At 38.3% G+C, this 14775-nt stretch overlaps 1 protein-coding gene across 6 annotated transcripts in view; it reads left to right on the forward strand.

Moving 5' to 3' along the window:
- Nucleotides 1–14775, forward strand: part of ELAVL4 (ELAV like neuron-specific RNA binding protein 4) — a 155668-nt gene that overhangs the window by 60232 nt on the left and 80661 nt on the right. For 2 of the 6 annotated variants that reach the window (XM_011971632.1, XM_011971635.1), the window contains exon 1: nucleotides 879–1156. The exons of 3 other annotated variants lie outside the window; for them this stretch is intronic. In XM_011971632.1, coding sequence (XP_011827022.1) covers nucleotides 1148–1156 — 9 coding nt within the window. In that variant the 5' untranslated portion in view covers nucleotides 879–1147. Of the gene's footprint in view, nucleotides 1–878; nucleotides 1157–1572; nucleotides 1922–14775 lie in introns of those variants that run through there. One more of the 6 variants, XM_011971633.1, reaches the window with a different exon arrangement.

Here is a 14775-nt window from a genome sequence, read left to right on the forward strand (position 1 = left end):
GCATGTTTTACCTTTCTCTAAAACAGTAGGAGAAAGTGTTTTTGTGGATTTTTAAAAATTCAGATCATGCCCCTATCCAAGTTGAAAAATAAATTCATTTAAATAAATCATTCATCATCCTCAGTTTTGAAAAGCTCAGACAGAAGGCAGAAAGGTAGAGGCTGACAGCTGCCCCTCCCTTATCCCCACCATTTTTTTTCTTTTTGTTTATTAGGAAATAGTTTTCTGAGATAAACTTGTGTGAACCTAGTTCACGGAGCAAGCTTAATCCCCAACTTGCTTGCTTTTGAAATGTTGGCCATGTTAGCTGGAGAAGGAGCATTACTTACTAAAAATCAGCAATATCAGGAAATAATAAAGTTAAATTGTAGATGAATTAGCACATTAAAGTGCTTTTGTTGTATCTTTAAGCCTACAGGCAGATCATTAAATATGCATTTCGCTAGAAAGCAACTGTCTAGAAAGATAAGGTGGTTGAAAATATTCTACAGTGGAAAAGCACTCCATCAGAGGGGTGGGATGGTTTGGCCCTCAGGACAGGGGAAAAGAAGGACCCTCCCACTGTTAGTTAAGGTTTGCAAGCCTCCAGTGACCTGCAGTTGTTACAGTACTTTTGAGCTGGGAGGAGGGAAAAGGTAAAAATACAAGTATGGCTGTTGTTGCTTCAGCCGGGCCTTAATTACCAGACACAAGAAGCAGTTCAGAAATCTGGTCTCTGTTGTTGTAGAGGTCACCAAATCATTAACATCGTCAATCTGGCAGTAGCTAATTTAAATAGCACCTGATGTTGCAACGCCTCCCTTCGTTTCCCCAGCCAATCAGATCCAGGCTTCGGCTGACAGATGGTCCCATAAATGGATGTAAAAAGGGGAAGCTTCGAGCCAATTTCAGCAAGGCTCTGTTCAGTTGTTCTTATCTACATCCTAGAATCGGGGGTTTCAGCTCACTGCTCCTTTTCTTTTTTTCTTTCTCTCCCCCGCCCACCCCCCAAAAAATAATTGATTTGCTTTACAATCATCCACACCGTGTTTTGTGGATCTTTAATTATATATAACAATAGTAGTCATTTTAAATATATATTCTGAAATCTTTGCAAATTTTAACAGAAGAGTCGAAGCTCTGCGAGACCCAATATTTGCCAATAAGAATGGTTATGGTAGGTATGACTAGATTTATAATCTGTTGTTTGTGTTGCTGGAGGGAAGAAAAGCATCTACACCTTGACCAGTCTTATGCTTGCACAAGAGTTTAGTTCTGTGCTGCTGTTTGGTTCCTACATTTACTATCTCTTTTGTGTAGAGAGTGCGGGTAGGTCCTTTTATTGAAAAGCAGTGGGGATATAAGATTGTCATTTTTAACAAGTCGTTGTCAGTTTTCCCTTCAACATAAAGGCAAGGGGTGGAGGGGGAGGGCTGAAATAATTGCTGGTTTATTGAAAGAGGTTATATTACTTGAGACATAATGGCAAAAGAAGGGTTTTCTTTTTGTAAGCGAGAGGGGGTTTGTCTACGTGCCTGGGTTTTGTGGGGCTGGGGGTGGATGCAGCGGGGTTAGGAATCTCTCCATTTCCGTGCTGGAAATCTAAACCTCGAGAGGCAGCTCCTGGATACTGAACATTGAGATGGGCAGTTGTGTTTCGGGGGACTGCGCAGTCAAAACGGCAAAGAGAGTGATTTATTTGGGCTTCAGTAAATGCTGCATCTTGTATTTCAAAGAGTTTCCTGTCATGACCTCATAAAAAAGAGGAGGCGGCTTGTATGTGTAGCAGTGCCTGGCGTGTTGAGTTGTTGCTTCCTTCTCTGGGCAGCAGCTCTGTAAGAAGGAATGTCAGCTTTTACATAACGTTCCTTTCCGCTTTTGACACACTGTGTGAGGGTCCATCTTCTTCTGATCACAGATGGAGTGGAATGGCTTGAAGATGGTAAGTGAAAAGAGGAAGGCAGCCTGGAGGTCCCAGCCCTGTGTGTGTTGTGTGTGTGTGTGTGTGTGCTTGTATGTGTGTATGTGTAAGGATGCTGGACTGTGCATTGTAAATCACTGTGCTGATCGTTTGTGTGTGTATGTGTGTGTGTGTTTATTAGTATTTCTCTTTTCTGAAAACCAGAATCCATCTCCAAGTGTAATGGCACTGCATGCACACAGGCACACACACTGCCTCTTCCAGCAAACACACATTTTAGCCAAGGAAGGTTGGTGTCTTTTTTGACAATCAATGTCACCGTCACTGTTGGCTGGCGTGTCCACCGCCTCTGTGAGCCTTCAACGGAATTACACGACTGATAAAGTTAAAGGCACATTTCTTTTTCAGTCTCATGCTAGGAGTGATGGGGAAGGATGGGAATGAGGGGTGGAGGAGGTGAGATTCAGTACCAGCAGATGCAATTGTGAAACAGGACTTTCGGATGTGGAAGGGGAAGTGGAAAACCTTTCTGCCGAAGTAGTAAATCTATTTTTAGCATCATCTTTTTCTGAAAAAAGAATCAGGGAAACTCCTTGAGTGCCGCTTCTGTCGCCTGATGTTGACCCTGAAGATAAGGCACAAAATGGCATGATCAGATGCCACGAGTGCCCACTTTGACTTTGAATTTTCTCCAGCAATAGGTTTCACGGGGTTTCAGAGCTGGGTATGGGGGCAGGCTGTAAATTCATAATCATCTTACTTATTTTTCCCTAGAAAAGCCTGGGGAGGACTTTTTGCTCTGCATAGATGTTATAACAAAGCTGTGGTCTTTTTCCCATTCTTAGAGGATTGCCTTTGTCTGGCTGCTTGTTTTGATGGGTGTAAAACAAATAAGATTAGACCGAGCAGCCCAACTGAAAGCGATAGCTGGGAGGAAAACCCAATGAAAGGTTGCCGGGGAAACGAACAGAGGAGAAGCCGAGTAGGGAGCAGGTGGCTATCATGAGAACACACTGCAAACAGTGTAAAAAAAAGGGGAGGGGGACAGGACCTCGATTATCTTTGCTGTTCTTTGTGGCCAGCCCAACTTTAATTATTTGTTATAAATAGGTGTTAATTACATTTCTAACTCTGGTTTACAGTGATTTTTAGAAATCTATTTTTAAGCATCTGCTCTGTCTCCCCTGTTTGTGTGTGTGTGTGTGCGTGTGTGTGTGTGTTTTGTTGTTGTTGTTGTTGTTTAAAAAACCCAAAGAGGAGGAGAGGGGGAAGGGAAGGTAGGGAATCTTGCTTTTTTTTTCCTTTTTCCCCCTTTTCCCTGCTGTGAAATTGTACATGCGAAAAATCGCAAGGAATCCTGTGAGACCATTTGAAAAAAATGTAAATTATATTGAATGAAGTTGACGGAAGCATAATAGTGAACTCCTACAGCTGATAGGTTCTGCAAATGATTTCTTAGAAATTTCCAGCAAATATTCATAGGAAAAATATAGGTAGAAGAGATCTACCCTAAGCAATGATTTGGCGTTAGGTGATATTGGTATTTTTACTAAATCAGATGTTGATACTCTAGTTTCAGGGGAGTTCATTCTACCTCTGATTTATTTTTCCTGAGTAGAAATTACTTTACAAAATAATAAATGAAGATCCTTTTGCTTTTCTTCTTTCCCCATGCCCACAGTCACAGGATGCATCAGGCTTGCACTCTCACAACCACTGCCTTCCATTTGGCATTTGGTCCTGGTTCTGGTCTTGGCACAAACTGAGTGAAAAGCTGATTTTTATTTTAGTGTCTTTGAACGTCTGGGACCCATGTGTGCACTGGGTGACAAGCATTTCTCTTTTTTTTCTCTAAGTGTGTTTTACTAATAGTCTCGTTTTCTCATGATGGTGGGTACCATAAGGATTGAAAGGTGTAGTACTTGGGTGAACAGGAGATAGCGTAAAAACAACTGAAATGGTGATCTGTTAGGGTTTTATACTAAGGGACAAAATAGATACATGATCAGGTAGCTAATTGTAAGCCCCAAAATGAGAGATTAAAAAATGCTGAAATACATTAAAAGATTAGGAAATATAATTGGCTTTATTGAAAGTACTCTTAATTTTTACTCTCTTCATTGAAAATCCCCCCCAATTCTTTTTTCCTTGCAGAGACATCTTTTTGTTTTCTCTTCTTTTAGGGGATTTAAAAATTGTGTTTTCACTCTTGAGGTAAAAATAAATAAACTTATATTTTTTGTGATACACTTGAACCTTGCAGCCATATGTTGAGTGCACAAGCCTATGTCACCTTTAAAAAAATAGAATTTTTTAAAGTCTCTAATATAGTTTCTTTTTTAATTTTCTGAGAATTGTCTGGCAATTTTTAGTCAGGGGAAAATAATTTCTGTAAGAAGTATCATCTTGGCTTGGGTTGTAAAAAAGACACGTGGTTCTGATGCTGACCTTTCTCGCTCCTTTGTCTTAAAAATATTAATGCCTACTACCTTCATGTGGAGGTGTGCCTTTATGGAAGCACAAGGCTGAATGTGCATTTATTAAGAAGTGAAAATCCAATTGGAAATATTTCTGCAAACAACATCTGACTAAGTCGCAGTTTTAATGATCAGAGTGTCCATATATCTCATAGTAACGTAACAGCTAAATCATTTAATATTTAAATTTTTGAAAGGGTAAAATTAACATAGATGGGGAAGTAGCTGAAAAATTACTTTGAGAATCGTTTATTTACAAGACAATTTAATATCTCATTTTTTAGTAAGCTAACAAACAACTTAACCATTCATTTGTGGTCTCAGTCCCATTCATTTCTACCTGCCATTCATTCAAGTCATTCTCCTGGCCAGATATAGATGGCCTTGCTTCCATTTGATGGTTTGCACAAAACCTTAAAACTTTTTCTTTCCCAATACCCCTTCCTTGGTCCTTTGAAAATTAGGGTGTTGTTATGAGAGGAAGGCCAGATTGTCGTGAGATAATAACAATAGAATATTTTAAAAAGAGAGAGAGAAGGAAAATGAACTGCGCATTTGCCTTTTACTTCTAAACTTAGTCTTGAAATTGGGTTTGGGACATGTTAGACTTCAGATATTTTAAACTTAGGATTTCTATTAGGTATAAGCTATTTGAAATTTCATATCTAGAAATTATTGCATGCATGGTGCCTTGTATGTGTGTGTTCAATATCTCTAAAAGGACTTGTGGATGAATTGGGGTGTTTTTCTCAAGTTAGAGTTACTATGAATAACAGTAGGGTTTCCTCAGAGTAAGTCCTTTTCTTTGGTTTGATTTCTTCCCTTTACACTTATTTCCTTATTATAGGTGGGTTCTTTTCCTATGTGTAGGCCAAATGCTATTTCTTCCATGAGGAGATGTGCTGCTTCATTTAGCCCTGAGCATCTTAACACCTTATATTAATTTTTTTTTAAAAAAAGAATCAAATTGTATGTACCTCAAGTAAGAAATGGTGGTCTTCATAGAGGTCATCATACATAGACAAAAGTACTTTGGGCTTGACAAATTTCTTCATTAGCTCCAATGATCTGTGGCCACCAGGCAGTTAATTTGTATGCCTAGATATTTAATATGTACATTTGTTGGTGAGCTGGCCAGCGGATGCTAAACACACGAGTATGCGCTGGCAAATGCTGCAATGCAGTATTTTTTCCCCAATGTCATTGGGAATTTTGGGGCTAGGAAGGGACATGAACATTTTCAAGCTTTTATCTTACTATTGTCCAGTCGATGGGCCATGTTGTACAGAATTGGTCAATTATCCTTTTGAAAGTAAAATCAACCTTTCATTTACCACTATCCATTCCCCCATCCATTTAATGTATATGTGGAAAGAGTGTGTGTGCGAGAAAGAGAGGCAGAGAGACTCTGTGTGTATCAGTATAAGTGTGTTGCGGATTCCTGCACCTGTCTTAGGCTTTCCTTATTTGGTATTACTAAACATGTACACACACTTACTTGCAAGTATATGTGCATCTATAAATGGAAAGAAAACCAAACTGGGTTGCTTCCCATAAGAACTGGTTTCTCTTCATGACTCCAGGAGTTCTCTTATTAGAAAAATATGAAATTTCAAATATTTATTTAAAAAGATATATTCAGACCCTGCAGTCTGTTGGTAACCAAACACCTTTCTTTAGCTGCCACTTAAGAAATTGTAAGTGTGCAAATCCATAACAATGTTTGTGAGCTAAAAGCCATCCCTTCAGTCAAGGGCCTGGGTATGAATTAAAATGTGTGTATGTGTGTGTATATGGATATGTGTATGTGTATGGAGGGGTGGGCAGGATGTTTTTCTTTGAGGGCATTTGAACCTAGTCTTTACCATTGGTAAAAATAAGGAGGAGGTAAGATGGCAGTGTTAACATCTGTGCTTTGCTTTGTAAGTTGGTGTGCAAGTGTGTGTGTGTTAGGAACATCCTTATATATTTGAAATCTCCACGTATTTTAGGGGTAGAGGGCTTTTATAGGTCACTGGCTTTCTAAGGGTAAAAAAAAAAAGAAAAGAAAAGGTGATCTGCGGGGTGGGTGGGAGTCACAAGCAGTAATTGTCTTAAAGTAGCTATTTAGCAGTGAAAAGGAAAAAAAGGCTGGAGAACAAGAGACAAGAGGGGAGAAGAGTACCAACATGTGGGTATGCATCTTTCCGGTATAGGAGATAATGAGTGATAAATTTGAACTGGTGCAGTGCAGGGTGCCCGATAATTTCTCAGAACCTTGACTTTGCAAGTCCATTACTTCCTTGCTTGCTTGTTCACACCTTTAATTATATCCAGTTTGGGATGCTAGCTGGGGGCACCAAAGATGAGCCATTTTGTTTGTTGTTTACTTCATTAAGTATTCAGGCAGTGTATTCACAGTAGCTTTGGAGCATCAGTGTTAGGAATCGAGCAGTTTGGAAATGGAATTATTAAAAAAGAACAAAAAAAATAAGACAGCAATCAGCCAGCTAGCTTGCTTTGGATGTTCACATCCACTCTGCTTAATGGTAATATTTATGCTTTCCCTTGTATATTCATTAAGAAATAACTTACGCAGTGTCAGGGCTCCTAATAGGCTGGTGACTTCCTCTCTCTTTCTCTGTCTCTGTCTTTCTCTCTCTCTAGCTCCAGCTATCTCTTTCTCTCCACCCACCCCTGAGACTGTCTTTGCTCAGACCATTTTAGGACCAACCATTTTTGCTTTAGTGGGGTCTCATATTCAGATCCTTGTTGTATTTAATACCAAAGGTATTTCTCCCCTCAATAAAGATACACCTCTGCAAGGATCAAGAAATGCTGAGAGCCCTAAAGGAATCCTTAAATAAATTTTGGTTGAAAAAGCAGTAAAAGTGTTGAGGAAATAAAGTCAGTGTAATTTTTGTGCTTGCATTTTTTGTTTTTTGTTGTTTTTGGAAAGACTTATTTTTAACCCCAAAAGTAAAATGCAAAACTAGCGTATGTGATTTTTTTAATGAAAAAAATATATATGTCATGGGTCTCTCCTGAAAATAACTTCCCTTGGACTCTTCATTTGAAAAATAACATGCAAACTTTAGCTTAATTTTTGAATCACTCATTTTGAACTATAAAATATAGTTCATAAATATTTTTTCTATAGGAAGTGTAGTTCTTTGTTCAGGATATGGGGAAGCAGAGAAACGACCCAGCGAAGACGGTGAATTCTGAAAAAACACAGCATGGAGTTTTCCTCTGTCTGCACTTCGTGCCATTGAGTCTTCTGCTTCTATGAGTTATCCTTTATTCTTGTCTACTCTCTCATAACAACTAGACCTTGAAGTTGTTTTGCCAACAGTGTTCATAGTAGAGGCTGGCTGTCATTCCTTGTTGGATGAAGATGTATTTGTTGAGGACTTACTGTGTGTATTTGTTTGCAACGTGGAATCCAAGGTCACCGTTTCTTTTTCTTTTGACAATGGTCAAAAGACATAACTAATTAGAGGATAAGTCCCTGTGATTGGAGATAAAGTTGGGGTGTGGGATTTTTAAGGTGGCACATTGCACAATGAGGTTTGTGTCAAATAATGAGAAAAGGTCTGCTGAAACATTTAAGTACATAAATGTCTTTCCTTCTGTATTTATAAGTGTCTAGGCGTGACTCCAAAAGATAGAAATAAGAGATCTTTTGGACATTTTAGTCTATAAGGTTTCATGTGTCCACATCTTCAGCCTCAGGAAGAAATATAGAAGTTTGGACAGTTGAAAGGAACTTGTCTTTCAGTCAGCTGCCCATGAAGCTTGGCTGGAACCGGTTAATTTTACAGAAACACGAATGTCTTGCCTCCTTGCTTCTGACATAAATGGCTTTTTGAATTCCTTTTCCTCTGTTACCTCCCAGGAGCATCTGAACAGATAGTGACCCTTTTGGCATGCCAAAGTGGAAGTTTGCTAGTGGAGCAGAAATCGCGGTTACTTTGTCATACACATCTAAATACTGTGGTATGTGTGTGTGGCGTGTGTTGTAGACAGCTGTGAGCCCCGGTGTGCCGTGGGATGTACCAATAATGGCTTCTCAAGTACTCTGTGTTTTCCTAAGCTGCCAGTCTAAACCCTTTAAAGGTTTGCTTTCTAATTTGTACATGAAAAATAACAGACTGAGTCGAATTTTTTTTCAAGTGCCCTCTTTGAAGATGCAGCAGTAGTAAATACTGCCCTAATGATAAACTTTAGTTCTAAGTGCTACTTAAAAGTCTGTGGTAGAAAGGCTGAGAAGTTGCCATCTTTACTAATGAAACTTTCATTAGGAAAATGCTCACTTAAAATGGAGTAAACAACCAAGTCCCTGAAATTTGTGATTTTGACCAGATTTGAATCATCTTTTCTTAAGTTACTTTTTGTAATGCAGTCAACCACACATCCAAAATTCTTAGTATTACACATGTCTTCAACATTAATTATCTCTGTTGATGCACTGGGTACAGATAGTACAATTCCCACAAGTCCAGATTCTTACTGTAACACCAAAACAAAAGTGATATTTATGAATAATATTGGGAAAGTTGTCCTCATAGTAACCGTTCCCCAAAGGAAGCTTTACATAAATGTGCACTTATTATTCAGGATATTAAAAGGGAATCCTTAGCTTTTACTTTTTAATTTGGGCTAAAATATGTAAATTGGTTTTATTTTGGAGCTGCTCTGTTTTAGGTGGCTTTGGGGGAGGATAACTTCCTAGCTTGATTATATTTTAACCACCTCTGTAGTGGAAAAGTTTCTAATCTTAAAAGCAACCTGGTTATTGTGATTAGGACCCAGAGGGCCTGTGTTCAGATGGGGCTAAAAACATATTATATTGACCTGTACACATGTAGAAAAATCAGATTTGTTTCTACTAGACACCACTATTACCATGCCTTTGTTGGCAAGACTATCTCAGAGACCAGAGAGCCGTGAGTCTGCCTCTGGCCTCTGAGGAATGTCATGGTGTGCTCGTACAGGCAAGCCTCTAAAGATTGCTCTTTGTCTTGAGAAACTGGCAAGTGCAAAGGACTTCAGAGTCAGGTGAACTTAAGTTGGAATCCTAACTCTTCCAATTACTAACTGGGCAATCACAGATGAGCTACTTCAACATGAGCCACAATTCTTCATCTTTATGATTGTGATGATAATATCTAACTCACAGGGTTTCTGCAAGAATCAGATGAGAAACAGTATTAGAAGGCACCAGTCATACATAGGACTTGAAAGTCGAAGGTGTTTTGAGGATGTTAAGTCTCTTTCAGTCTGTCAGTCTTTCTGTCCCTTGGCAAAAGCCCTTCCCCAGAAAGAGGCCCATCTGCCCATGCCAGATGTCCTGGGCAGTGACATTGCATGCTACCCTCACAGTCTCCATACTGTCCCCAGCATGCAAGGAGGGTGGCACACAGTGTTGTTGTTTTTTTTTTTTTTTTCTATATAGACAAGCCCTCACTTCTTCCTCAGAATTGTATGGCTTTATTACGTTTTCTGCATCCTCCTAGGATTTCGTAAGCTATATCCATGATCTCCTTTGGAATTAGAATTCACTTGGGATTTAGTTGTCAAAAGAGAAAAAGGATGAAGATAAAATTACTTTTACCCAGTGCTGTTTTTTAATTTCGTGAAGGAGCCTGTTAGGAAAGTTAGAAGTCAGCCAGAAAGAAAATAAAAATAGGCTGAGCTTAATTGATATGGTCCCATCTTTGCTGTCTATATATTGTAACTTGCAAATTATTTGACTTTTTCCCAGAAACCAACTTACTTCAGATCTATTTTTTCGTCTTCACTATATCAGGTTTTTTTCTCCTTTCCCCTTGTTTTCCCAATAGGCTGAACTTTGAAGTTCTGTTTCTCACAGAATGGTGAAGAGGTTGAGGCAAAAAGTGGCTTAAAGAGATTTTTCTAACTTGCCATCAGTTTTCCTTCTGCTTGGCAAGGCAGGATGATGGATGGCTTTGGCAGTGTGAACACCTCTAGAAGTGATCAGATTGACTGAAGAGATGTGCAGGATGTGAGCAGAATGCTGACCCTCAATTCATTACCCTCCCATTTAAAGAAAAAAAGAAAGAAAGAAAAGAGGAAAACCACCACAAAGGCCTTGGCATAGTTGTGGATTATACACTCTTGGGAAGGGATAATGGTGGTGTCAGGACTGGTGTTAGGTTAAACCTAATTTTGTACCTTTTTCCCAAGGATCTGAAGGGGGAAATAAATAAATAGGCACCATAAATAAATTCACAAATTGTTCTAAATGGGGACCTGTTGCTGTGACCTGTTGCCGTTTTGGAGAAATAATACAAAATGTTCCTGAAGGGATTCAAGACTTAAATTGAAAACACAATCTTGAAACACCGATTTATAATTCTACTTCATATGCTGACAGGAAGGATGTAAAGGGAAGTCAATTTTTTTTCCTTCAATTTAATCCTTAAAACTAGGGGAAGGGGTTATAAGTTGATCTGATATCCCAAATGCCATTTTGCAGGTCCTATGTTAGAAAGAAAGAGAGAGAGAGAGAGAGAGAGAGGGAGGGAGGGAGGGAGGGAGGGAAGGAAGGAAGGAAGGAAGGAAGGAAGGAAGGAAGGAAAAGAAAGAAAAAGATCCTTTGCTGTGAAACAGGCAGACAATAAAACTTTTCTCTTTCCACATGAATCTATTTTAAGTCTTCACTAAGAATCTTTGGAGGATTTTGCAGGTGTGTGTCTATACATATTGTATATTATGTGCAAGCTCTGGAAGAATTTGGTTGGTTTTTAGACTGTGTTTGTATGGGCAGAAATGTATCTGTAAAAAGCAGGGAGGAACTTGATTTTGGAGAAGGGATGGTATAGAAGACGTTTCTCCATATTTTAGCCTTGGAAAATCTCATGCCTATTAATGAAGGACAAAAAAGGGATGATTTAGTGATTTGAGCAGGCAAATGAGAAGGTTGGATATTCTTAGGACCTTCTTGCTGGGTAGGTGTTTGTTTATTTAAAAGTTAAAAATTCATCCATATTTAGGTCAATACTTGAATCTCAGTTCCTTCTTTTTTTTTAGATTTCTGGCTGAAGTTTTTCATGGGAAGAAAAAAGACCTGGAGCTTAGAACTGCTTTAGTAAGAACTCTTAAACAGGTCTCCAGTCATTGGATTTTGGAGGCATAAGCTTGCAGTTGGTATAATCTTAACAGTATTCTTCCTGAACTATCCCATGTCCATTTTGCAGGAACAGAAGAACAAGTTCGCGTTCTAGAACTTCAGCTGTTCTCAGCATAGTTCTACTCATAACAGATCTGTGACCATAGAGATAATCTTTCATATTCACTCAACCTTGTATAATTTTTGCCCTGTGGTATCAGTTTGATCTCTTTAATGTAATTAGGGCAGGTACTCTTTTTTATAGAAAATAAAGCTTAGCCACTTGACTAAGCTTGCATGTTTAGTAATATCAGAAGTCTTCGCTCCAAAGTGTTTGGGAATATGTCCAGCTCAGCCAAAGTTTACTTTCCTTGGGGGAAAAATAAGGTAATTTCTTTTCTATATCAAATTTTCCATTGGAGAATCAACAAATATATATATATATATATATATCTGTCTCTTATACACATCTAGATGTGTATAAGAGACAGTATATATAGCATGTCTGTTGCATATTCTAGATGGCTCCCAGAACATCATAGTATTTAAAATATATTAAAAGATAGTAAGCAAGGACAATGACAAGCAGAATGATGCGGACAGTGTCTCAGCAGAGGAGGTACAATGTACAGAAGAGGGAGACTTTAGTTCTTTTGGGGGGAAGGAGGTAAGCTTCATGGAGGAAATGCCATTTGAATAGAGCCAGGGAAGCTGGATAGATGGAAAAACTAGAAGAAAGGGGAATTCCACATGGAGGGAATCATATGAATAAAGGCATAGAGATGGAAACTTACAAGGCCTACTTAAGAAACTGTAAGTAATCTGGTGTGAATGCATCATACATTGTGTAAAGATAAAGCTAGGACGAAACAGGCAAAAGCTATGATTTAGGAAGGTTCAGGTGTTTTGACTTGGTTTTTACTTTGAAGTGGTAGCTATGGAATGTCTTAGGTCAGAGGACTTTCCTTTCTTTATTCTTTTTCAGGGTCAACACCTGTCTTTATTAAGTCATTATTTCTCAGAAGTTGAAGTCACCCTAAAGATACTTCTAAATTAGGTATTGGTTAGGGGAATTGGCATTAGAGCACTCTTCTGGTCATAATGTGATGTTATGATGATGATGCTCATTGGTGAAGTCACATTAAGGACTGCTTTTAGGGTTACAGTGGCAGAAAGCAGTAGGAGGAAAAATACCGACTTTACTTCAGATTGTAAAGAAATGTGCCATTAGAGGAGTACACTGCATTCTCTCACCAAGAGGTACCCAGTGCTCATTTTGTGGAATAATGTGTGGCCAGAGAGAAGATGGTGGTGAGTGGGGAATACGCTTATTTTCTGTAGTATAAAAATATGCCCACTTCAAACTTGCAAGTACATGTACCAAGGCATGCTTGTCTTGACTGGTCATCTGTTAGCCCTAGAAGGCAGAGATCATGTCAAATCCTCTCTTATTTCAATTTCTGGTACATAGTAAGTACTCAAAAAAATGTTTTTTGAATTGGGTTGTCATAATATGGTTTTTGTTGGGGGTTTTGTTTTTATCTTTGATTTTTAAAGAGTCTGAACTACAGAGTTAGACTTGTGGATCTTGAATCTGTCATCAACTTCTGGGAGCCTATTTAGCCCAACTAACCTAACCTTTCTGACTTTCAAGTCTCTTAATATGTAAAACAAAATGAGTACAACTTCATGGCTTAATGGGAGAATCCATTGAATTGTATCCTTGATATGCTCTATTGGACAGGATAACAATATTAGTAAGTTACTAGGTTCTAGTTTTACCTATGGATAGTTTATTGGGTGTTGATCAGCGTTAAAAATTAAAACAATGGAATGATAGAATTGAATGAAATAGAAAAGAAAGTATCAGTGGGTGGTACTTATTAAGGGTAAGTATTATTTCGTGAATCTTTGTTTCAGTTACCTCTGTTCTGAGTTGTGATATGAAGCTGTGGTGTTCAATATGGTGTTCAATATGTTCCTTACTTTTTTGTTTTACTTTGTTGGGTCATGGTCAGAAAAGTTTGAGAAATACTGGTCTAGATAATAGTGAGCTCTCTATTATCCAAAGGAAAAATAACAGTCAACTTTTTTAGAACTATGCAATGCAAGATCTCTAGTATCTTCTGAATTATTAAAGAAAGGGTGACTTCTAGTTGTTTTAGATTTAATATGAAGCATTGTATCCTATATCTTTGATAACTACTGATGTCTGCATGGTATATGTTGGGGCTCTCTATTAACCAAAGTATTTATTAACTAGAAAACCTTATTCCTTGGTTGTGCTACGTAGCTGAACCAGTAACATAATAATAAAAGTGACAATAATCAGTAGTGAAGGTGACCTAGAGGTGGGACTAGAAATAGTAAGATTAGCTTTCATTTCTTGAGCTCTTGATATGAGTCAGGCACTGTGCCTTACAAACACCATACCTTTTAATCCTTAGAACAAACTAAAAAGGTAAATGTTAATTTCTATGTTTTATGGACAAGCTAACTGAGGTTTTGAGGGGTAAATTAAGGTTACACAGCTAGTAATTGGCTGGGCGAGGATTTGATTTGAACCCAAATTTGTCTGATTCCAGAACAAAATTTCAAAAATTTATTCAGTTCCATGAAAATGTATTAAAGTGCCTACTATGTGTTAGCTCTGTACTCCTCTACAAAGATAAGTCAGTCTCTGTCCTTGAGGGTTTACTAGCTGCCCTTATTTACCTCTCACTATGTGAGAAGGTGAATAAGGATTTATTTTATCACAACAGGAGATAGGAAAGGCACATAGAGTACTGTATATTTTACTTCAGAAGTGTTAAGAAAAGTGCCTGGCACATAGTAGGCATTCACTAAAGATTTATTCTGTGGAATTGAAGTTGGATTAATTCTCCTCTAGGGATTAGGGAACCTTTGTACTAAAGAAACACTGTACATTTTTATATGTTTAGCTGTATATGCCTAGTGGCACGGGTATTCTTACCTGCAATGTGGGCAGATCCATCTGTCCCAAATCCATTCAGTGCCTTTTGGAGCTCCTAAAACTGGCAGCATAGAAAAGTCAACAAGAGCTCAAGAACTCAAATTGTAAACTTCCAGTTTCATTCAGCCAGAGAGAACATTTTCCATCCTAGTGTGAAAAGAAAATCCCATGGCAGAGACATTTGGGGAATAATAAATGGAAGGTGGGCTTCCTTAGAATGGAAAATTGTTATCATCATTGTTACTGTTGTCTTTACAATGCCATTTACTAGCCTTATAACTTCAAGAAGTAATATTAGTTCTCTAAGCCT

This window comes from Mandrillus leucophaeus, unplaced genomic scaffold (genome assembly GCF_000951045.1).
Source record: "Mandrillus leucophaeus isolate KB7577 unplaced genomic scaffold, Mleu.le_1.0 Scaffold1232, whole genome shotgun sequence".
NCBI classification, from domain to species: domain Eukaryota; kingdom Metazoa; phylum Chordata; class Mammalia; order Primates; family Cercopithecidae; genus Mandrillus; species Mandrillus leucophaeus.